Source organism: Lynx canadensis, chromosome A3, assembly GCF_007474595.2.
Source record: "Lynx canadensis isolate LIC74 chromosome A3, mLynCan4.pri.v2, whole genome shotgun sequence".
In the NCBI taxonomy this organism is placed as follows: Eukaryota; Metazoa; Chordata; class Mammalia; order Carnivora; family Felidae; genus Lynx; species Lynx canadensis.
In genome coordinates, this window is record NC_044305.1 from 133,078,001 (window position 1) to 133,100,836 (window position 22,836).

The 22,836-nt window shown below is 43.9% G+C and overlaps 1 protein-coding gene across 3 annotated transcripts in view; it reads left to right on the plus strand.

Annotated features, from left to right (window-relative positions):
- LOC115511142 (disintegrin and metalloproteinase domain-containing protein 17) overlaps positions 1 to 22,836 on the plus strand; it is a 36,450-nt gene that overhangs the window by 6,477 nt on the left and 7,137 nt on the right. The window contains exons 4-11 of one of the 3 annotated variants that reach the window (XM_030311677.1): positions 802 to 935; positions 3,772 to 3,861; positions 5,895 to 6,008; positions 8,248 to 8,392; positions 8,500 to 8,588; positions 9,938 to 10,090; positions 15,955 to 16,154; positions 17,254 to 17,357. In XM_030311677.1, the coding sequence (XP_030167537.1) occupies positions 802 to 935; positions 3,772 to 3,861; positions 5,895 to 6,008; positions 8,248 to 8,392; positions 8,500 to 8,588; positions 9,938 to 10,090; positions 15,955 to 16,154; positions 17,254 to 17,357 (1,029 nt within the window). Of the gene's footprint in view, positions 1 to 781; positions 936 to 3,771; positions 3,862 to 5,889; positions 6,009 to 8,247; positions 8,393 to 8,499; positions 8,589 to 9,937; positions 10,091 to 15,954; positions 16,155 to 17,253; positions 17,358 to 22,836 lie in introns of those variants that run through there. The other 2 variants (XM_030311676.1, XM_030311678.1) reach the window with 2 other exon arrangements.

The following is a 22,836-nucleotide window of genomic DNA, read 5'->3' on the forward strand; positions in this document are numbered from 1 at the left end:
ACTTCTAGAAGAAAATGACAGTTTCATAGCCCAGAAGTAAATTAGTTGCTTATTTTACTTGAAGTACTTTTTAAAGTATCCTCATTTTAGAAATTAAGGAGGCACTTTCCTTGGTTTTGAATTCCACGTTAAAAAAATTTTTTTTTTAATGTTTATTTTTTAAATTTTTTTTTTTCTTCAACGTTTATTTATTTTTGGGACAGAGAGAGACAGAGCATGAACGGGGGAGGGGCAGAGAGAGAGGGAGACACAGAATCGGAAACAGGCTCCAGGCTCTGAGCCATCAGCCCAGAGCCTGACGCGGGGCTCGAACTCCCGGACCGCGAGATCGTGACCTGGCTGAAGTCCGACGCTTAACCGACTGCGCCACCCAGGCGCCCCAGTGTTTATTTTTGATAGAGAGGGAGCGTGCACGTGCACACTCATGCATGAGCAGGGGAGGAGCACAGAGCGGGGGTGGGGAGACACAGATATGAAGCAGGCTCCAGGTTCCGAGCTGTCAGTACAGAGCCCGATGCGGGGCTCGAACTCACGGACCATGAGATCATGACCTGAGCTGAAGTCGGCACTTAACCAACCAACTGAGCCACCCAGGCGTCCCTGAATTCTATGATTTTAAAACCTTATATGACTTTTCATTTTTCTGTCTTCCTCCAAATTGTTTTTTTGTTTAAAATATCTTTAAAGATACTAAGCACAAATAATGTTTGTTTCAAAAGTATGCTAGATTTAAAGCGTTACTATAAAAAACTCCTTGTTTTGATGAATTTTGATTTAATAGTGCATACAAATTCATATTAGAGCTTGTTCATCGGGTGAAGAGAAGAGCTGACCCTAATCCCATGAAGAACACGTGTAAATTGTTGGTGGTAGCAGATCATCGCTTTTACAAATACATGGGCAGAGGGGAAGAGAGCACAACTACAAATTACTTGGTGAGTATCTGATACTGGATCAGGTCACTGGACACAAAGATCCAGTTAGGCGAATTCCATTCAAGAGAAGACTGCTGTGATGTGAAACGTGATGAAACAAGATTTGTTTCAGATGCCCTGTCATTTCCTAAAATATTTGGGAGCTCTCTGAAGTTCTTAACATTACTCTGTAGAGATTCTAGTTTCAAATATTTGAAACCCCATTTTACCTTTGAACTACTATTTTCTGCACATGAGAATTTTTATGCATATTAATTAGGTTTAGGAAGAGTTCATAACATAGGCTTCCCTTCTGTTCAAGTGAACTTTCTGAAAACATCACTGCTATAATGGCCGTGATCCTGTTGGTGACTCATGTATGGATGTATGCTCCAGAGTGGAAAAAAAAGTATTTGTATGAACCTCTGTGTGTTCTTCGCCTCTATGTTTATTTCAGAGCAGATGGTCTGCTTGTTTTATGTTGTATAAAATAGCTAATTGTTGGAATATAAATACGTGGAATAGATGGGATTTACAAGGTCATAACTGTAAAGATTCAAAGGAAAGATTACAGAAGTACTGACATGGGTTTTTAAGCCTTTACTGTTACAATTTGAAAAGCCAAGGGAATCCTATTTCATTGACATTTTTTGTTGATATGATCTCATTCGTCATGATAACTGGGCACTGACAAAATGTTGTTGTTGAGGGAATAAAAGAGAATACAGCTATTCATGATCCAAGAGCCTAGGCCTTTCTCATTGCCTTTCTCATTGCCTTGCTTGTTCCGTTCTCTGTGTTTCATTTGTACCCTCCCTCACCCTTCTTTCCCTTCCCTTCCAATGTCAAGTGAAAGAATTTATTATGAGGGTAGTAGGAGTAGTGTGTGAAGTCACTGTAATTCTTGTTCCGAATTAAGAGATTCTTTCTTGAAAAAGCTCCTTTCTCAATACGGGTTTTGTATTAAAAGATCTTAATTTCCTTTTTTTGTTCATTATACCACAATGTGAATATAATGAGAGGTCTAGTCTTAGAAATTGTATTTTTTAGTTTTAACTTACTATAAGCAAAGAACAGTTTCTTAGATCTGTAATGTGCTTCACCGTTACTGGAACAAACCTCATCTGGCCAGTTTTTGAACAATAGGATAGTCTCCTTGAAGAAAAGATGGGTAATGAGCATTTTGTTCTTACGTAGTTTGAATCATCCTTGACCCTCCTCCCCCAGTATTCTTTGTCTGCCTCCCTTCCCAAAGCAGAGAACAGAAGAAAGGAGGAACGTGGAGCCTCACTCCTCTGTCCATCTCTTTACCTGGTCCTTGGTGCTGGTTTGCCCAGGGAGGGTCGGGGATAGATTGAGCAGTATCTGTCCCTGCTCCTCACCTCTTTTCTTTTCTTTTGTTTTCTTTTGTTTTCTTTTGTTTTCTTTTGTTTTCTTTTCTTTTCTTTTTCTTTCTTTTCTTTTCTTTTCTTCTTTCTTTTCTTTCCCCTTTCCTTTCCTTTCCTTTTTCTCCTTTTTTTCTTTCTTTCTTTCTCTTTCTTTTGAAATTTAAATTTTATTTAAATCCAAGTTAATATACCATGTAGTATTGGTTTCAGGAGTAGAATTCAGTGATTCATCACTTACATACAACACCCAGTGCTCATCCCAGCAAGTGCCCTCCTTAATGTCCATCACCCATCTAGCCCATCCCCCAACCCAACAACACGCCTTCAGCAACCCCCAGTTTGTTTCTATATTTCAGAATCTCTTATGGTTTGCCTCCCTGTTTTTATCTTATTTTCCTTCCCTTCCCCTATGTTCATCTGTTTTGTGTCTTAAAATCCACGAGTGAAATCATATATTAATCTTTCTCTGACTTATGTTGCAAATGATAAGATTTCATTCTTTTTGATCAAGTAATATTCCATTATATGTATATATATATATATATATATATATATACACACACACACATACATACACATATCATATATTCTTTATCTGTTTGTCAGTTGATGAACATTTGGGCTCTTTCCATAACTTGGCTATTTGGGTTCCTCCTTTCCGAGAAAGACATTTGAGGTTCTTGCTAAAAACTAGAGTGAAGAGACTACTTCTTAGAAGGGAATATTTTAGGTACATTGATTGACTTTGAACTTTCAGTATTACGGTTGAATGGAATGGCAGTTTTTAAAAAAAGTCTGTTACTTGATATTTTGGTTCCATATGTAATTGATAACCTAAAATTTGAGATTAACTGTACCATTTCTTTTTTTTTTTAATGTTTTTTTAAATTTATTTTTGAAAGAGACAGAGCATGAGCAGGGGAGGGGCAGAGAGAGACAGAAACACAATCTGTGTGATTCAAACTCATGGTTGCAAGATCATGACCTGAGCCAAAGTTGGCTGCTGAAGGGACTGAGCCACCCAGACACCCCTAACTGTACCACTTCTTGGTTCTGGTAACAGTATGTTTGCGGCTAGGAATCATTGTTAGTGTTGTCAGTGATGAAGAATAACTTCTTTTTTTTTTTTTTCCTAAGTTTATTCTTGAGAGGGAGAGAGCTCACACACGAGCGCGAGAGAGAAAGAGAGAGAGAGTCCTCAGCAGACTACACAGTGTCAGTGTAGAGCCCGACATGGGGCTTAAACTTGTGAACTGTGAGATCACGACCTGAGCCCAAATCAAGAGTTGGACACTCAACTGACTGTGCCACCCACACCCCCCAAGAATAACATCTTAATGCTTGTTTTATAATTGGTGGAAACTTTTACAGTGACATTTTCTCTAAACTGGCATTTGTAATCCCAACAAAATTTATATTACATTGCAAAGCGTAGTAAACATATGCATGTCTTTCTTTTATAAACACAGATAGAGCTTATTGACAGAGTTGATGACATCTATCGGAACACTTCATGGGACAACGCGGGTTTTAAAGGTTACGGAATACAGATCGAGCAGGTACTTACCAACGGATGTGGCTTTTGTTACTCAGCTGAGTGATGCCATCTAAGTATTTGTCACTTGTATTCAGAGTCCAGAAGCTTATCTTAGATTCTGATCTTAAATATTTTCAAATGCCAGTGATTTTTATCTAATAAATTGTGCAGCGTTTTGAAATAATTATTTATAGATTGTGAAGTTTTTTGTTCTTAGGCTTGTTGTAGGCAGAATGCTTTTTTACGTTGCTGTGATTTCTTCTTTCTCAGGATTTATTGTTTTTATCCTCTTCATTGTTTTACTTTTTTTTGATGATGCTTTGCATCTTTAGTCAGAATGCCGATACATACTGTTGAATCCTTAGAAAATGTATTCAAAAATACTGTGTACATTTGTAAGGCATTTATGCCTATAGAACCAGTGGGTCTCTTTTCCCCAGAATCTTCTGATTTTTTATAGTCTGTCAATGGAGTATGTCCAGCAATGATGTCTCAATGTCATCTTATCTTGCAGTAAAAATTGTTTTAAATTGGTAAGACTGATTAAAAAGATTTCTGAAATCAGCTATTGCTTTCGACAGACATTTTAATGTGTAAATTATCTTTATTTTTTCCAAGCTGTTTGTATTAAATTAACTATATTCTTATAGGTTCTATAGCCTAGAATTTAGAGCTTTAAAAAAAAAAAACTTTAGAAATCATGCATCATACTATACTGTATAAATGTTAAACGTTTGTAGTACTTGTATAAAACTAAGAGAATTATTTTTCCCTTTTCCATTCTCTTTTACTGTTTTGCATTTTCTTTTAAGTTATTATCTGAATAGGTAATGTATACACATGGTACAAAAGCCAGTGAAAAGTAAGTCTCTTCAGCCTCTGCCCACTGTCAAACCAGCCCCTTCCCAGAGCCATCCATGTCACGAGTTTCATAAGTATCGTTCTAGAAGTACTTTGTGCATGTGTGGCATGTGTATGTGTATGTGTGTATTTGACACATGGTGGTCTGCTCTACTCTTGCACCTTGCTTTTTCATTTTGCGAATATGTTGGCGATTATTCCGTTATGGTACATATAAAGCTGCCTCACTTGTTTAAAACAGCTGCATTGTGTTCAAGTTTTAGGGAACCAAGAAATAAAACTCCTTTTTTGCCTTAAGAACTTGGAACCACTTGGAAAAATAGGTGCAGTATAGGAGATAAAAATCTCAGCTTTATGATAACGATGACACTTGGGTTGGAGGATGTGGTTTTTAGCTGGGCAGTTGCACTGGGCTTCCCTCTATTTCATCCCAGAATTGATCTTGACCACCTACCACCAAAGCCGCAGAGGCAGAGTCCTCCCCTGTGAGCTTACTGCTTGGTGGCAGATCAGACACACTCTGTCCAGGCAGGCGGATTCGGAAGAGAGGCCAGAAACGGCTGAGCTGAGCATGGCTTAGTTCTTTTTCCTAAACAAACTCACCAGTTGATAACGTTTCATTTCTTTTGGAGAAAACCCTTTGTTCCCTTTTTTATTAAAGCAGGATTAACATGAATTTTTACTGTATGTGCAAGGAAAAGCCCCTGTCCTTTATAATCTTTTATTCCTCTGCAATGATAGACATGTAATTGTTCTGTGTCTCTGAATCATTGATTATATTGGAATAAATATTTTAGGCTCATAGAACCCAAGTTCTCATTTTATCAGACCAAATATAGAGGAAGTAAGCATATTTTTTTACATATAATTTATTGTCACATTGGTTTCCATACAATACCCAGTGTTCATCCCAACAGGTGCCCTCCTCAATGCCAAGGAAGTAAGAGTTTAGAAGCACATTTATAAATTGATAAATCATTCACTGACCTACATATTTTCCATACCATATGCTTCTCAGTTTGTTTTTAAACATTGAATATTAGAGCTAAAGGATCTTATGGAACTTGGGTTTAAAACACTGTTTCTAGAGTGGTAGGTGATCTTATTTTGAATAGCTAAAACAGTGCAGTATTATTTCAGAGTCTTCTGACTTTTTTCTGAAGTGTTCTAAGTGTATCGTCTCTTTAAGTATAGATTCGCATTCTCAAGTCTCCACAAGATGTGAAACCTGGTGAAAGGCACTATAACATGGCAAAAAGTTATCCAAATGAAGAAAAGGATGCTTGGGATGTGAAGATGTTGCTAGAGGTAGGTGGTGGAATCCTTAGTGGGACCCTGTGAGCATCCTTTCCGGTTTCTAATACATGAGGTGTGTCTGCATTAATGAAGGGGCGCATCAACAAAGGTTATTGAAAATCAGGAGCAGCTTCCCCCCTGCCCAATCCAGCAGTGACCTCACCCCTGCAGCCGGGCAGACAGCACAATGGGCCAAAAAGTTGTAAAAATGAAAAATGCTTGAGAGTGGTGCTTCTTAAACTTAGTATCTTTGAGAACCTAGTGAAGTATTGGGACTTTAGAAAGTAGATGGATACCCAATATGTACATTTTTTGCACACCGTTTTGTGCACGTTTCTTTGAAACTCATCAGTAGATCTCCTAGGCCAGGATATGTCAAACAGTGTGACAGTGTATTAGTAGAAATATAACTTGGAGATCTGAAAGTTTTCTACAGGATTTAAAAATCTTTGTATCTTGGGGCACCTGGGTGGCTCTGTCAGTTAAGCAGCCAACTTTGGCTCAAGTCACGATCTCACCGCTCCTGGGTTTGAGCCCCACATCAGGCTCTGTGCTGACAGGTCAGAGCCTAGAGCCTGCTTTGGATTCTGTGTCTCTCTCTCTCTCTCTCTGCCCCTCCTCTGCTTGCTCTCTGTCTCTCTCACTCAAAAAAATAAACACTGGAAAAAAATAAAAATCTTTGTGTCTTTATTCTGGTGATAAATCTAAAGGTAGCCTAATCATTTTCTGCCATTTGGATTCTTGACAGGGTATGATTGATCCTTTTTGCCACATGATTTCAGTGTCTTGGGTTTGTATATGCTATTGCTTTGTGGTAAAATGACCTTCTATGAAGTGATAGTGATCTTTAATATGTTAGTAAGTGTATTGGTGTCCAATGGTTGCTCTCACAAATTACTGCAAATTCAGCAGCTTCTAACAATGCTTATTTATCTAATAGTTTCCATGGGTTAAGCCATGCATAGCATGGCTCATCAGTCTCACAAGGCAAAAATTAAGTTTTCAAAGCTTGAATTAAAGGATATTCCCAATTCTTCATCCAAGTTGAGATCGATAGAGTGCTTCATCGTATAGTACCCTACATGCCTTATCTGCTGTGTTTCACTGCCATCCCAGAGGTTGAGACAGCACTGTTCCCCCCCCCCCCCTTTTTTTTAATGTTTGTTTATTTTTGAGAGAAAGAGAGATAAGTATGAGCGGTGGAGGGGCAGGAAGAGAGGGAGACACAGAATCCGAAGCAGGCTCCAGGCTCCAAGCTGCTAGCACAGAGCCCGATGCGGGGCTTGAACCCGTGAGCCGTGAGATAGTGACCTGAGCTGAAGTGGGACGCCCAACTGACTGGGCCACCCAGGCGCCCCTAGCACCGTTGACTTCTAAAGAGGCTCACCAAGTGAGTTAGTGTGTTAGGTCTGCTAGTAACAAAGCACCACAGACCAGGGGGCTTAACAGAATTTTATTTCTCATAGTTCTGGAGGCTGAAAAACCAAAGCAAACTTAAAAAAAAAAAAGAAAGGGGGCGCCTGGGTGGCGCAGTCGGTTAAGCGTCCGACTTCAGCCAGGTCACGATCTCGCGGTCCGTGAGTTCGAGCCCCACGTCGGGCTCTGGGCTGATGGCTCAGAGCCTGGAGCCTGTTTCCGATTCTGTGTCTCCCTCTCTCTCTGCCCCTCCCCCGTTCATGCTCTGTCTCTCTCTGTCCCAAAAATAAATAAATGTTGAAAAAAAAAAAAAAAAGAAAAACCTGCAGAACCTGGGCACCTGGCTGGCGCAGTCACAAGAGTATGCGACTCTTAATCTTGGGGTTGTTTGAGCCACATGTTGGGTGTAGAGATTACCAAAAATAAATAGGGGGAAAAACCCTATAAAACCAATAGAATCCTTGAAATACTTCAGAGGGATCCGTTTTGGTATGAGGTTCTACATCCCCTGAAGGGAATATTCAAGCACTGAGACTGACAGAAGTGGAATGTCTTCAGGGCCAGGCTGCGTGTCTGCACACTAGCCCTCTTAGTTTTGAGCTGTTCTAACAAGCTGCCAAGCTCTTGCCTATCATACCCTCCTCCCTGACTAGACAGCACTCCGTTCCTTAACGTGTGCAGGTGGGTGAGAAGTGTAGGTAATTGTGCTCGGTTTTGTGGGCCGAAGTAGAAGTGCAGTCAGTCGTGTGTTATCGTTCCCCAGTGTCTGGCTGAAACGTCTTTTAGTCTGAGGTCATTGTTAATCTAATTAAGAATGCTTTTTTTTTTCTTAAAGCAATTTAGCTTTGATATAGCCGAGGAAGCATCTAAAGTCTGCCTCGCACACCTTTTCACCTATCAAGATTTTGATATGGGAACTCTTGGATTAGCTTACGTTGGTTCTCCCAGAGCAAACAGCCACGGAGGTGTTTGTCCAAAGGGTAAGTTTCCATTTGTTGTGTGGCTGTGTGAGAATGGCAGACTGAGTAGATTGTATTGTAGTTCTGTGTTAAATGAGCAATCTGTCTCTGTTTCCTTTGTCCTCTAGCTTACTATAGTCCAATTGGAAAGAAGAATATCTATTTGAATAGTGGTTTGACCAGCACAAAAAATTATGGTAAAACCATCCTTACAAAGGTATGTTCTCTTATTTTTAAAAGGATAGATTTGGAGTTTATTGTGGTAGAACCTCAACTTTATATATTTACGTAGGTATCTTTTAGAAAAGTAATACATGCTTTTGTTAGTTTGTGTCCACCTAAAAAAATAACATGTGTTTTGGTGGGAAATGTGAAAATAAAAAATACAAAGGAAAAGATAAAATTACCTGTGAGATTTCTTTTGAGACCCCCCCTACCCAGGGCCATTGTTTCTCCTAAAGACACCCCCCCTCCCCCTGGCCCTGCCCCGAACTCTTCATCCTGTGGCTCCTAGGCTCCTGGTCCTGCTGTGTAGCTGTCATTTGAAGACCTCTCCGTACTCCGTCATTTCCTGAACCTCATCTTCTTCCTCTGTTGATTTATACCATCATTTTGGTGTAGCGTATGTTCCAGAGCTTCCTAAGAAAGCATACATGAGAGGCAAATTGAGATTTTTACATATCTGAAAATGTCTTTACCCTACTCTTAAACTTGATTGATAATTAAGTTTTCTCAGTGCTTGAAGGCATCGCTCCATTATCTTCTACTGTTTTGTGTTACTATTAGAATCTGAAGTCATTCCGATTTTTTATCCTTTGTATGTGACCAGTTTTTTCCTCTAGAAGATTTTAGGATCTTGTTTTTGCCCAGATAGATCCATTAGGAATGGGTAAGGCACATTGCAGCAAATCCATACAACTGAAAAGCCAATAAACATTGACTTAAATAATAGGGGTATTTGCCTCAGTCAACGACAAGGTCATGGATAGCATCCTGTGGGTGCTGTAGCAGCTCGGTGATGCCCTCAGGGAGCCCGGATGTTTCCAGTTTTCACTCAGCCACTCTGAGCACAGGCCTCTGTCCTCCTGCTTATCATCTCCTGCTCACAAGGTGGTTCTCTTCTGTGTTGCAGAATGGAGGACAAAGCCTAGTCTGTCCCTTTCTAAAAGCTTCTCTGTGGAAGTCCCACCCACTGGCTTCTGTTTATATCCCACTGGACAGAACCAGTCACGAGGCTGACCTACCCTCAAGGACATATGGAAAGGTGGTTTATTTTAGTTGAGTGTATTGCCACCTGAGTGGGATTAGGAAGGGGAGAATGGATATTGATAGGAAATACTAATCTGATACACTGGTAGTTTGGCTACGATGTTATAGTTGGTGTAGGTATTTTATTCCACTGTGCTGGGCCCTTCAATCCAGACACTCCCAACTCCCACAGTCCAACTGATACTCTGTCGTTGATCGCATTAATCAAGACCCCATTTAAGAAATCACGGCCTAGCTGGCCAATGCAGCTGATGGTTGGATATCAGGAAATAATGTTTTCTTTGCACGATCCTTAAGGAAGCTGACCTGGTTACAACTCATGAATTGGGACACAATTTTGGAGCAGAACACGATCCGGATGGCCTAGCGGAATGTGCCCCAAATGAGGACCAGGGAGGAAAATATGTTATGTATCCCATAGCGGTGAGTGGAGATCACGAGAACAATAAGGTGTGTATCTTTTGGAGCTTTTTAAGGTTAGGAAAGAAAGAGGCTATATTTAATTATAATGAGAGCCCAGTAAAGCATTCAGTTCTAGGGATGGAGCTGCAAATTACAAAGTACCCTCAAACCTGGTTGTGTGTTTGAGAGTGAAACATGGTCCATCAGATCTGGTTAAAGCTATCATTTCGACTGGTATCAAAGCTAATCATATGTTGATTTGGGCTATATGGAAAATCAGTGACAGTAATGGCTTGTATTGGAGGTCTAAATGGCAAGGTCTGGTGCAAGTTAAAAATTTCCTGTCATTTCTTATACAAGTTGTCATTCATTTTAAGTCTACAGTACTTAACAGTTGGTATGGTTTTTTGTTGTTGTTGTTGTTTAATATTTGTTTATTTTCAATAGAGAAAGAGACAGAGTGTGAGGCAGGGAGGGTCAGAGAGAGAGGGAGACAACAGAATCCAAAACGGGTTCCAGGCTCTGAGCTATAAACTATCAGCTCAGAGCCTGATGCGGGGCTCAAACTCACAAACTGTGAGATCATGACCTGAGCCGAAGTTGGACACCCAACTGACTGAGCCACCCAGGCGCCCCTGGCATGGGTTTTTTAAAAAAAAATTTTTTTAGTGTTTATTTTTGAGAGAGAGAGAGACAGAATTCTAGTTGGGGAGGGGCAGAGAGAGAGGGAGACCCAATTTGAAGCAGGCTCCAGGCTCTGAGCTGTTAGCACAGAGCCTGACGTGGAGCTCAAACCCATAAACTATGAGATCATGACCTGAGCTGAAGTCAAACACTTAACTGACTGAGCCACCTAGGCGCCCCTGCATGTTTTTATAAACTTCAACACAATCCATAATTTGACAGAGTATAAGCCTCCCGCGGGAAGGGCCTGTGCTTGTCGTGTTCACAGCTCTGTCTCCAGTACCTAGTAGGGGTACCTGGCATATAATAGTTTGTTGAGTAAATAAATTAACAGTTGGCTCCTAGGATTTTTGAGAGTACACCAGTCCTTGGCATGGGGTACTGTGAGCCTCTTGAGAGACTGTAAGAGTGGCTGTGGCTGACTTAGAGTTTGGATTGAAAGTGTTAATCGGTGTCTGATTCTTGCATTTTACTTGGTGTCAAACAGCATGAGGCATAATGAGGAAAACATACTGGTTTTGTTGCTGAGTGAGAGTTGGCTGGCTCTACCCGGGAAAGACGGTGAAGTGTTTCTCCTGACTCTTCTTTTGAGCCGGCACTTGGCTCTTTAGAGCCTGGCATGGAGCTAGAGGACCAGGTTATTTTTGTGTTTCCCTGGTCCCGGCCCTGCTTTTTTGAAAGTTTCTTTCTCATGTTCTTTTGTCCTCTTTTTCCTTGGCTATTATGTATAAACAGTCTCTTCTTCTTTTGCGTTGCACCTGAAGTTTTATTTTTCCTCTGCCTGGTAGCTCGCACCCAAGGCACTTTTCCCTCCTCATTTCTGCCTACTCTTCCGACTTATCACATTCCCTGTTGAGTTTTCCTCCGTTTTTCTGAGTTGTCTCTGCATTTCTGAATATGTACATTGTAGTTCAGGGCTGTTCAGTAGAAGGTTCTGGGATGATGGCAATATTCTGTGTTAATACAGTAGCCACTAGCCGGATGTGGCCATTGAGCACTTGAAATGTAGCTGGAGAGACTGAGTAACTGAATTTTAAGTTCTATTTTATTTAAATTCAATAGTGATTGCCTGGGGCTGGAGGTAAGAATGGGAATTAACTGTAAAAGGACACAAGGGATCTTATTGGAGGCAAGAAAATGTCCACAATGTGGTGATGGCCACGCCACTTGATGAAGTGACTGGGAATCGTTGACTTGTACATTTGAGATGGGTGAATTTTGTGATAATGTAAAATACGTCTTACTAAAGCTATTAAAAAACAACAACAACAACAACAAACCAGTGTGAGGGCAGAGGGGAAGTGGTGAGGGTACAGAGGAGTCATGAAGGCGTGAGTTGGTCGTTGTAGAAGCTGGTGAGCGGCATGTGGGTGTTGATAATACTGTTCTGTCCGTGACGAGTGAACATTTCTTTTTTTAACTTATTTTTTAAATTTTTATTTATTTTTTAAATTTACATCCAAGTCAGCAGATGGTGTAACAATGATTTCAGGAGTAGATTCCTTAATGCCCGTTACCCATTTAGCGCATCGCCCCTCCTACAACCCCTCCAGTAATCCTCTGTTCTCCATATTTGAGAGTCTCTTATGTTTTTGTCCCCCTCCCTGTTTTTATATTATTTTTGCTTCCCTTCCCTTATGTTCATCTGTTCTGTGCCTTAAGGTCCTCATATGAGTCAAGCCTTATGATTTTTGTCTTTCTCTGACTCATTTCACTTAGCATAATACCCTGCTGTTCCATCTCCATAGTTGCAAATGGCAAGATTTCATTCTTTTTGATTGCCGAGTAATACTCCATTGTATGTATATACCACATTTTCTTTATCCATTCATGCATCGATGGACATTTGGGCTCTTTCCATCCTTTGGCTATTGTCGAGAGTGCTGCTATAAACATGGGGGTGCATGTGTCCCTTCGAAACAGCACACCTGTATCCCTTGGATAAATACCCAGTAGTGCAGTTGCTGGGTCATAGGGTAGTTCTAGTTTTAATTTTTTGAAGAACCTCCATACTGTTTTCCAGAGTGGCTGCACCAGTTTGCATTCCCAATGAGTGAACATCTCTGTAAGTGTGAAGTACGTGGTGAGGAAAAATAAATTTATGGAGCCACACTTGGCTCGTGGCTACAGTATTGGACAGTGCGCTCTAGACTGTAGTCATTTGCTTCTTTGTTACGAGGATGGTGTCGGTGTTTTGGGGGAAATTGTCTTTACTTATTTGCAGATTCTTTTTGTACAAGTTCTCCTCAGTGAACTTTACCCACGAGCTCTTCAAGCGGCCCGGGAAGGACTTCCTAATGAGAACGGTGCCTGGCCAGGCCTTTTGTTTTTTAATTCAGGAAGTGTTGGTCTGTCCTTGTTGGATGTAGAGCTTACTTAAAAAGTCAAAATAAGAAAAGATGGGCCACCTGGGTGGCTCAGTCGGTTGAACGTCTAACTTTAGCTCAGGTCATGATCTTGCGGTCAGTGGGTTCGAGCCCACATCGGGCTCTATGTTGATAGCTCAGAGCCTGGAGCCTGCTTCATTTTCTGTCTCTCCCTCTCTCTCTGCCCCTCCGCTACTCACGCTCTGTCTCTGTCTCTCATAAATGAACGAGTGTTAAAAAATAAAAAAAGAAGTGTAGGACAAACAAAGAGGTGTTAGTCTATCAAGAACAATTTATCCATTTATTTATTTTGTCCCAAGAATGTCATATTTAGCGTATTTTCTATTAGTTTGGTTTACCCAACTAACAAACTTGTAAAAATATATTAGGTATCTTCTAATCTACATTTTAAATCCATTCCTTAATAAAAATGTTTTTAACTAGATTAAAAAGGCTCCAGGTTCCTCGACCTCAAAAGACAGGGCCTGGCACCTCCCGCAGACCAGCTGCTGAGAAGTGACGTGTGGCCTAGTGACTTGCGTGGCAGGCCTTCTGTGTGGCCAGATGGCCTGAGGGATTTTTGGCACAAGAGGAGAGAGTGTGGGAAGGATGCGAAGAGAAGGCCAGAGGTCTTTAGGGAGCGTGGAGGCCACAAAGGGGAGACCAGAGCAACGGCCACATTCCCCTTGAGCCCTGCCGAGGGGCCCTGCTGCTCAGGTGTGGCTCTGAGAAGTTAGTGAGGAGGTCTTCTTATGGCTTCAGTGTCCATTCGGATTCCTTATGATCTCATCTCCCATAAGTGAACTTCTGAAGTTGAGTTCATGGATCTGCAGTGCTCGTGAATAAACCCAGCAAATTCTAACCGCCTGAGGCTAGGCAGCAATAACACCCCTTAAGTATCTTTATTTAAAACAAATACTTTTACTGTAAAATAAAAATCTTTACCATAAAAAAAAATCCTTTAATTTTTTTTTTTTTTTATGTTTTTATTTTTGAGACAGAGAGAGAGCATGAGCAGGGGAGGAGCAGAGAGAGAGGGAGACACAGAATCTGAAGCGGGCTCCAGGCCCCGAGCCGTCGGCACAGAGCCCGACGCGGGGCTCGAACCCACGGACCGCGAGATCGTGACCTGAGCCGAGGTCGGACGCCCGACCGACTGAGCCACCCAGGCGCCCCAAAAAATCCTTTAAAAAAAAAGCCCAGGGGCGCCTGGGTGGCTCAGTCAGTTGAGCGTCCGACCTCGGCTCAGGTCACGATCTCGCGGTCCGTGGGTTCGAGCCCCGCGTCGGGCTCTGTGCCGACGGCTCAGAGCCTGGAGCCTTGGATTCTGTGTCTCCCTCTCTCTCTCTGTCAAAACTAAATAAACATTAAAAAAAATCCAAAAAAAAAAAAAAAAAGCCCAGTTAGGATTTCTGTTCAAGGTGATAAGGTCTTGAATATCTTTTAAAAGTAATCTTTCAGGGCTCAGGGGTGGCTCAGTTGGTTGCGTCCAACTCTTGATTTCAGCTCAGGTCATGATCTCATGGTTCGTGAGTTCAAACTCCGCATCCGGTTTTGCACTGACAGTATGGAACCTGCTTGGGATTCTCTGTCTCTCCCTCTCTCTGTGCCCTTCTCCTGCTCGTGCTTTCTTTCAAAAATAAATAAACATTTATAAGTTAAATAAATAGATAAAGAGATAAATAAAAGTAATCCTTTTGTCATCTGATCCGGTGGTCACAGTTACCTTTGGAGGGTCCTGTGTTCTCTGCTCCTCAAGGGCATGGTCTTCTCTAGGGAGAAAGTGAAGCCATTTTAGCAAAAGGGCAGCAACTGTGGAGACCTTCCCTCAAGAAACTGCACTAAATTTTCCTCAAGTCTCTTGCTCCTTTTCTTGCTAATTTCAGATGGTTTGGAAAATGGACTCCATTTTAGAGCTCCTGGTAAAAAAAAAATCCCCAAATTTATAAGAAGGCCATTTCCATGGTTCTGTACCGAAAATGGTGGGGGAACTAGGGTCGAGGCTTCCTTTGAGATACTGGTCAACTGTAGAAATCACATGTAGAAATCACAAAGAAATTGTTAAAATCACGGGGATCCATGTGAATGTTTAGGTTACAATTTGGGATTTAATCTTTTAGTAGACCACATGTAAGGTAATCTCATGCCTCTGACTATGCTCAGCTATTTAAAAGCTTTTTTTTTTTTTTTTTAATATATGTTTGAGAGAGAGTCTGCAAACGGGAGGGGCAGAGAGAGAGGGAGGCCAAGAATCTGAAGCAGGCTCTGTGCTGACAGCAGAGAGCCCCACACAGGGCTCGAACTCACGAACCCAGAGATCATGACCTGAGCCTAAGTCGGTCACTTACCCGACCGAGTCACCCAGGTGCCCCTAAAAACTTTAAACATGGGTCATTCATACACATAGGCAGGGAAAGAGAAGGAGGTAAATCAGAAATTCGCGGCATCCCCGAATCGTTATGTCCTGGAAGATGATGGTGTGTTCCTAATTCTCACTGGCACTGTGGCCGTGTCAGGTGCCATGCCTGGGGACAGGACAGCGTAGAATCTGGTGGAACCAGACTGTTGGTCCTCTCCAGGGACAGGCTGGGATGCACGGTCTCACTGTGCAGCCTGCCTGTGAAGAATTTTTAGGCTTTTACCCAAATCCACACCAGCTTTTAGCACCCTACTCAGGGAGGTAACTTGATTCCATATAACTGGCATTTTGAGGAGACAGTGATGGAACTTGACATGCCTTCAAGGTGGCTCTGACTGTGGCTTTTACATTGAGAGTTTGTCTCTAGGGAAGAAACACAAACACTACATGGGAATGCATTTTTATTGTTACTTTGGGTCCTTTGTGGCCTTCTTTCTTTCAAGATGTTTTCAAACTGCAGTAAGCAGTCCATCTATAAGACCATTGAAAGTAAGGCCCAGGAGTGTTTCCAAGAACGAAGCAACAAAGTGTGTGGGAACTCCAGGGTGGACGAAGGAGAGGAATGCGATCCTGGCATCATGTACCTGAACAACGACACCTGCTGCAGCAGCGAATGCATGCTCAAGGAGGGTGTGCAGTGCAGGTGAGCGCATGTGGCTGTGGGGGAAGAGCAGTTGGAAAACGCAGGGGCTTTGGAATCGTGAAAGGGTGTGTGCGCACGCTTGCACGTGTGTTTGTCCTTTTTGTCCTTTACAGAAAGAAAAATGCTTTCTGGAAAGCAGTTTGACTTTATGTTACAAAATCTATAACCTTATGTACTCTTTGATTCCGCATCCCATAGCTCAGAGAGTCTTTTCTAAGGAAACAGATGTACGAGAGAGGTGATTTCATGGCTACATTCTTTCATAGTGATAAAATATTAGACACAGAATGACAGTCCTCCTGAGATCGAAATTAATTCTTGTGTTTCTCTCCAATAAAATAATGTTGAGATTACCGTTTAATGGCATAAGCTAAATACGGAGGAGGCAGGTTACAAATTAGAAGGTACCTGTGTTTCCATTTTTATGACCAGTGCCTGGCTTAGCAGTACAAGGGGAAAACTTGGTGAATAGCGGATTTGACTATGAACATATTGATGTTGTAAAATCTTTTTTTTTTTTTTTTTTAAAGATTTTTAAAAAGTGTTTATTTTGAGACAGAATGAGCATGTGTGGTGGAGGGGCAGAGAGAGCGGAGACAGAGGATTCAGAGGGGGCTCTGTGATGAGAGCACAGTGAGCCCGATGTGGGGCTTAAACTCACGAACTGTGAGGTCATGACCAGAACCAAAGGCGGATGCTTAACCAGATGAGCCATGCAGGTGCCCTTGATGTAAATTTTGATGGGAACTAGGACTCTGGTTGCCTGGCTTCCTTACCACGGTTGCCTTGCAGAGCCATGTCTTCCTTTTTTAAGAAATTATGACACTAAGTTAATGAAAACCAAGGACACCAAGGTGTCTTAAGGATGAGTCACCTTGGGCCTGTCTGTACTTACTGTCTGCACTGCTTCCTGATGCCATAGTAGGAAGGGCCGACAGTACATGCGGGTGGACCAGCACCTGGGGGGGCCCAGCACGCAGGCCTGGGTGACCCAGCCACAGGCCTTCCCTGCGATCTTCAGGACCTTGTGACTTGACGGTAGTGTGTGCCGCGGGGCTGATGTTTGACTTGGACTGTCCCGTCTGCTCTCCCTCTGCAGTGATAGGAACAGTCCTTGCTGTAAAAACTGTCAGTTCGAGACTGCCCAGAAGAAGTGCCAGGAGGCTATTAATGCTACTTGCAAAGGCGTGTCTTACTGCACAGGTATGTCCCCCCGGGGCTTCTCGGGATACTGTGCTCAAGTGAGCACGTGCGTGTGTTTGAAACTGCATTGTCGGGGCGCCTGGGTGGCGCAGTCGGTTAAGCGTCCGACTTCAGCCAGGTCACGATCTCGCGGTCCGGGAGTTCGAGCCCCGCGTCGGGCTCTGGGCTGATGGCTCAGAGCCTGGAGCCTGTTTCCGATTCTGTGTCTCCCTCTGTCTCTGCCCCTCCCCCGTTCATGCTCTGTCTCTCTCTGTCCCAAAAATAAATAAACGTTGAAAAAAAAAAAAAAAGAAACCGCATTGTATTTCATTTAGATGAAAACAACCCTTCATAAACTTCATGTGCAGGCTTGTTTTAATCATACTCCTTAGGTTGAGATACACTTGTCACTGGTCTATGCCAGCCCCATTCTGTTTTCTTTTTTTTTTTTTCGTTACTTCCCTGTCATTCACCTGGTCCCCATCATGCCCTTGCTCTCCCGGGCAGTGTCCTAATGTGTTGCATATTTGCCTGGCCGTGTGTATTTCCTTGAAAGATCGTGTAGTGTTATTCTGTGTATATGGGTGTTTTTAACATGCCAGAATGATATTCTACTTTAGATCTTTTTTGAAACTCACTGCCATGTTTTTAATTATCTGTGTTGTGCTGTATGTCTTTGTCTACATGTCTGTATCCGTGTTTATACATAGTTCATCGTTGTGGCACCTGCTGAGTTGACGTGTATGATTTAACGTATTTAGCGCACTCAGCTGTTCACTACGTGATGGCTTGGGTCGCTTTCATCTCTGGACCCTGCAGATAGGACTGCAGCAGACATCGTCACACATGTCTTCCAGGTGTTGTAAGAGTTTCCTGGGTACATGGGCAGCAGTGGAACTGCTTGGCTACAGAAAGCGGCAGAACATTGATGTCTAGAACGGCGGTCCTGGTGTGTCAGTGCCGCCAGGAGTGCGTGCGGAGTCCTGCATCCCAGTGTCCTTGCCAACCCTCAGTATTGTCTAGGTGTCTTATGTTTTGCCAATCTGATGAGTGTAACGTGATCTCTCATCCCTGTTTGCATGTTTCTTGAACATTTTCTTAGATCTGTTAGCCATTCAGAATTTTCCTTTTGTGAATAGCCAGTTCATATACTTGGTCCAAATTTTTTTTCTTTTTTAATGTAGGCTCCGGGGCTTGAACTTACGATCCTGAGATCGAGTCCCATGCTTTACTGACTAAGCCAGCCAGGCACCCCTGTTTAGTCCATTTTTAAAAGTTGGGTTTTATGTCTTTTTGCTATTGTTGATTGAAGGAATTCTTGCATAATTCAAGCGGTTTAAACATTGCATATGCCTTCCTCCTATCTGTTGTCCTTCTTGGAACACTTTTTATGTATTTTTTTTGAGTGAGTATGCGCGTGGAGGAGGGGCAGAGAGAGAGAGAGGGGAACAGAGGATCTGAAGCAGGCTCCACGCTGACAGTGGAGAGCCTGATGTGGGGCTCGAACTCTTGAACCATGAGACCATGACCCCAGCTGAAGTTTGGATGCTCAGCGGACTGAGCCACCCAGGTGCCCCTCTTGGAACACAACTTTGATTTTAATAATTAGATCTTGCCGTTGTGACGGGGTGTGTATTTTATTGAACTATGGACAGTTACAAAGATATTTTCCAGTGTTTCATTGGGTTCATTATTTTACCTTTTACCTTTAGGACTTTAATCCACCTGGAGCTAATCTGTAAGCTATCTATATGAACTATGCCTATTTTCTCAGTTCCGTCAGTTCCTTAAAAATTTTCAAAACTGGGGCGCCTGGGTGGCGCAGTCGGTTAAGCGTCCGACTTCAGTCAGGTCACGATCTCGCGGTCCGGGAGTTCGAGCCCTGCGTCAGGCTCTGGGCTGATGGCTCGGAGCCTGGAGCCTGTTTCCGATTCTGTGTCTCCCTCTCTCTCTGCCCCTCCCCCGTTCATGCTCTGTCTCTCTCTGTCCCAAAAATAAAAAATAAACGATGAAAAAAAAAAATTAAAAAAAAATTTTTCAAAACTATGTTATTAGGTATGTAACGGGACATACTGTCTACATTTTCATGATCTGCTCTTCCTTTACCCAGTATATAATGTTTCTTTTTGACCCTTGTGACTTTTTTGACCTTAATGTTTTATTTGATACTCAGTTACCCCAGATTTTTTTGTTCCTATTTGTCTGGTGTATCTATCCCATTCTTTTATTTTTTTAACTTTCTGTGTTTTTTGGTTGGTTGGTTTGGTTCTCATAACAGCTTTATTGAGATACAGTGAGGGGTGCCTGGGTGGCTCAGTCGATTAAGTGTCCAACTTTGGCTCAGGTCATGATCTCACAGTTCGTGAGTTTGAGCCCCACGTCGGGCTCTGTGCTGACAGCTCAGAGCCTGGAGCCTGCTTCGTATTCTGTGTCTCCCTCTGTCTCTGCCCCATCCCCTCTCACACTCTGTCTCTCTCTGTCTTAAAAATAAATAAAACATGAAAAAAAATTAAAAAAAAGCCAATTGCGTTAAAAAAAAAAGATACAGTGAACATACCATACTGTTCACCCATTTGAAGTGTACAGCTCACTGTTTTTTAACGTATTCGCATCTGTGCAGTCACCACCACGCTCTGTGTTAGGACATTTTCATCGCCTCGAAAGGAAACCTGTCTCCTCTAGCCGTCACCGAGCCTCCTCATCCCTCCCAAGCCCCGGACAACCAGTAATCTACTTTTGGTCTCTGTGTATTCGCCTGTTCTGGATGTTTCGTGTAAGTGGGGTCCTACAGTGTGTGGCCTCTTGCACCTTTCATTCAGAATCACGTTTTCGAGATCCGCCCATGAGGTAGCCCGTGTCAGTACTTAGTGTATTCCCAGCTCTGCATCCCGTCCCGGTGTCCTAGGATGGGCCGCCATCACTTGACGGACTTTTGGATTCTTTCCGCCCTCTGGCTCTCGTGAATGCTGCCGTGAACACCTGTGTGCACGTGTTGTGTGGACATATGTTTTCCTTTCCCTTGTGTGTGCCCAGGAGTGGAACCGAGTCACGTGGTCACTGTTGAATCGTTTGAGCAGCTGCCGGGTTGATTTCCACGGCGGCTGTACCATTTTATCCCCCCCCCCCCCCGCCCCCGGCGGCACCTGAGGGTTTCTGTCCGTCCACACCTTCACCAACGCGGGTTGTCTTTCTGATTATAACCATTCTAGTGAAGTTTTGTCTCATTTCCGTTCTCCTTTGAACTCTTAAATGTGCATTTTATCGGACGGGACTCGTGATTCTTGCATTCGGAGATCTGTCAGCGTGCCGGCCGTCTGCCACGTCAGGAGCCAGAATGTCTCAGTCAAGTTTACGTCAGCGTTTTCTAGCTGTGCTCAGTGTTTCTGTCTTTATTATAATGATAAAGCAGATTCAGAAAAATGTTTTCAATAAGCATAAGCAAAGCAGTTTGAAAAACTCGGTTCATTCTCATCAAGTAGCCTTTTGTCTCCTTGGTATTTTCTACGGAGCAGCACTCGCGGAGCGTGAGTGCGTTACAAGGTCAGCATCCCCGAGCAGCAGCAGCGTCGCATCACCTGCCATCTCGTTAGGCGGGAAGTTCTCGGCCCCCTCCCCGGGCCCCTCCCCGCCGCACGCCCTACCTGCTAGCTCTGACGCACCCTGAACGGACAGCCCAGTGAGACAGGTGACACTGCCTTTACGGATCTTCTCTGTGTCTGCTACTCTGATACCAGTCTCTTGAGAACAGGCGTTTGACAGATAGTCGCGAAGCATTTTTTACGTATCTGCTCAGGGCAGCGTCGTAGACCGAAAACACCGTGACAGTGCAGAGTGTCCCCCTTCACCGCTTGCCGCACTTTCCTCGCAGCCTGTGCTCCGCAGCGGCAGGCCTGTCACGTGCCTGCCCCGTGGACGCCGAATGCCCGGCGCCCGTGAAGGGTTCCGTGAGACCAGAGGCAGGTGTGGCACACCCGAGTTAGGCTGGGGTGTATCCCGGGCACTTAACGAAACGGGGCAGGTTCCTTTGCGTTTGGTGTCACTGCCGCACTGACTTGGTGGGTCGGTTCCATCCCGCCGTGGGAAGGCCAGGCCTCCAGCTCTGGTCCCCGCCCATTGTTTTCCTGCAGCGGTGTCTCTCGTGTCGTGTCGTGCTCGTGCTGCTCACCTTCCAGAATGAGTCACTCATTCCATCCTCTCAGTGGAGTTTAACATCCTTCGGTGGCTTTTATTTGTCCTTAAGAATCATCGATTCATTTAAGAGATATTTGTGATGTCCTTATGGTGTGATAGGGATTGGATATAAACGGATTCACTAAGAGGTTTGATCTTCGCTGTCGTGGAGCTTCCCATTCTGTGAGGGGAACAGAAAGCACATCATCAAGTAGATGTAAATTGCACCACGTGTGCTTGAAGGACAGAAGTCGCTGTGGCTGTAGCAATGGAGCACAGTGGGGGTGAAAGCGGGGTCCCCGGGAGGTCCGAGGGACGCCTGTGAGCCAGATCTAAAGGGGGAGTAAGAACCAGCCCTTTCCCTCAGAGATGGAAACGAGGGCATTCGGGGCATTCCAGGTGGACGGGACAGCCTTCGTTAAGGTTCTGTGGTGAGAGACCTTGGAGCAGTGAAGAAACGGAAGGCGGCTGAGCGTGAGGGCTCGGGAGTTGTCGCTGGTGAGGTTGGAGGGGCCTGGCCGGCCGCTTCTGTGAGCCTTCCCCTCAGCTTGCTTTTCAGTCCAAGCAAACGGCTCTAATGTTTGTTCAGTAGCGTGTGGATGTTATGTATGTGTATGTATATAATTTATCTTTTTTGAGAGAGACTGAGAGAGCGTGAGCAGGGGAGGTCAGAGAGAGAGAATCCCACGCAGGCTCCGCCGACAGCACGGAACCCGACGCGGGGCTCGATCGCACAGACTGCGGGATCGTGACCTGAGCTGAAACCCAGAGTTGGCCGCTTCACCAACTGAGCCACCCGGGCGCCCCTGTGTATATTCTTTTATACGTAGTTGTGTTTCACGATACAAAGGTAGAAGCAGGGCTGCCTGGGTGGCTCAGTCAGTGAAGTGTCCAGCCGGCTCAGGTCACGGTCGCGTGGTTTGTGGGTTCGAGCCTGAAACAGGGCTCTGTGCTGACGGTGTGGAACTTGCTTCAGATCCTCTGTTTTCTTCGTTTTCTGCCCCTCTCCCGTGCACAAGTGCACACACATGCTGTTGCTCACTCGCTCTCTCAAAAAGAAACACGGAAAAAGAAAAAGTAAAAGCAAAATGTGAAATAGTGGCTGAGGGGAGGCCGGGGAGACTGAGTGCAGACATTTGGGAGCACGGAGACTTGCACCGCATGGTGCTCGGTACCCCGCGAGGCACTCGGTGTTCATCGGCCGGTTGGATACAGGCTGCCGGCGTCCTGCCCCGTGGGTTGCTTTTTCCTCTTGGTGAGGCGCGGTGCTGACCTGCGAGAATCCCGGGTCTGCCCCGTAGGACCGGTGGTCGCGTGACTCCCCGTGACC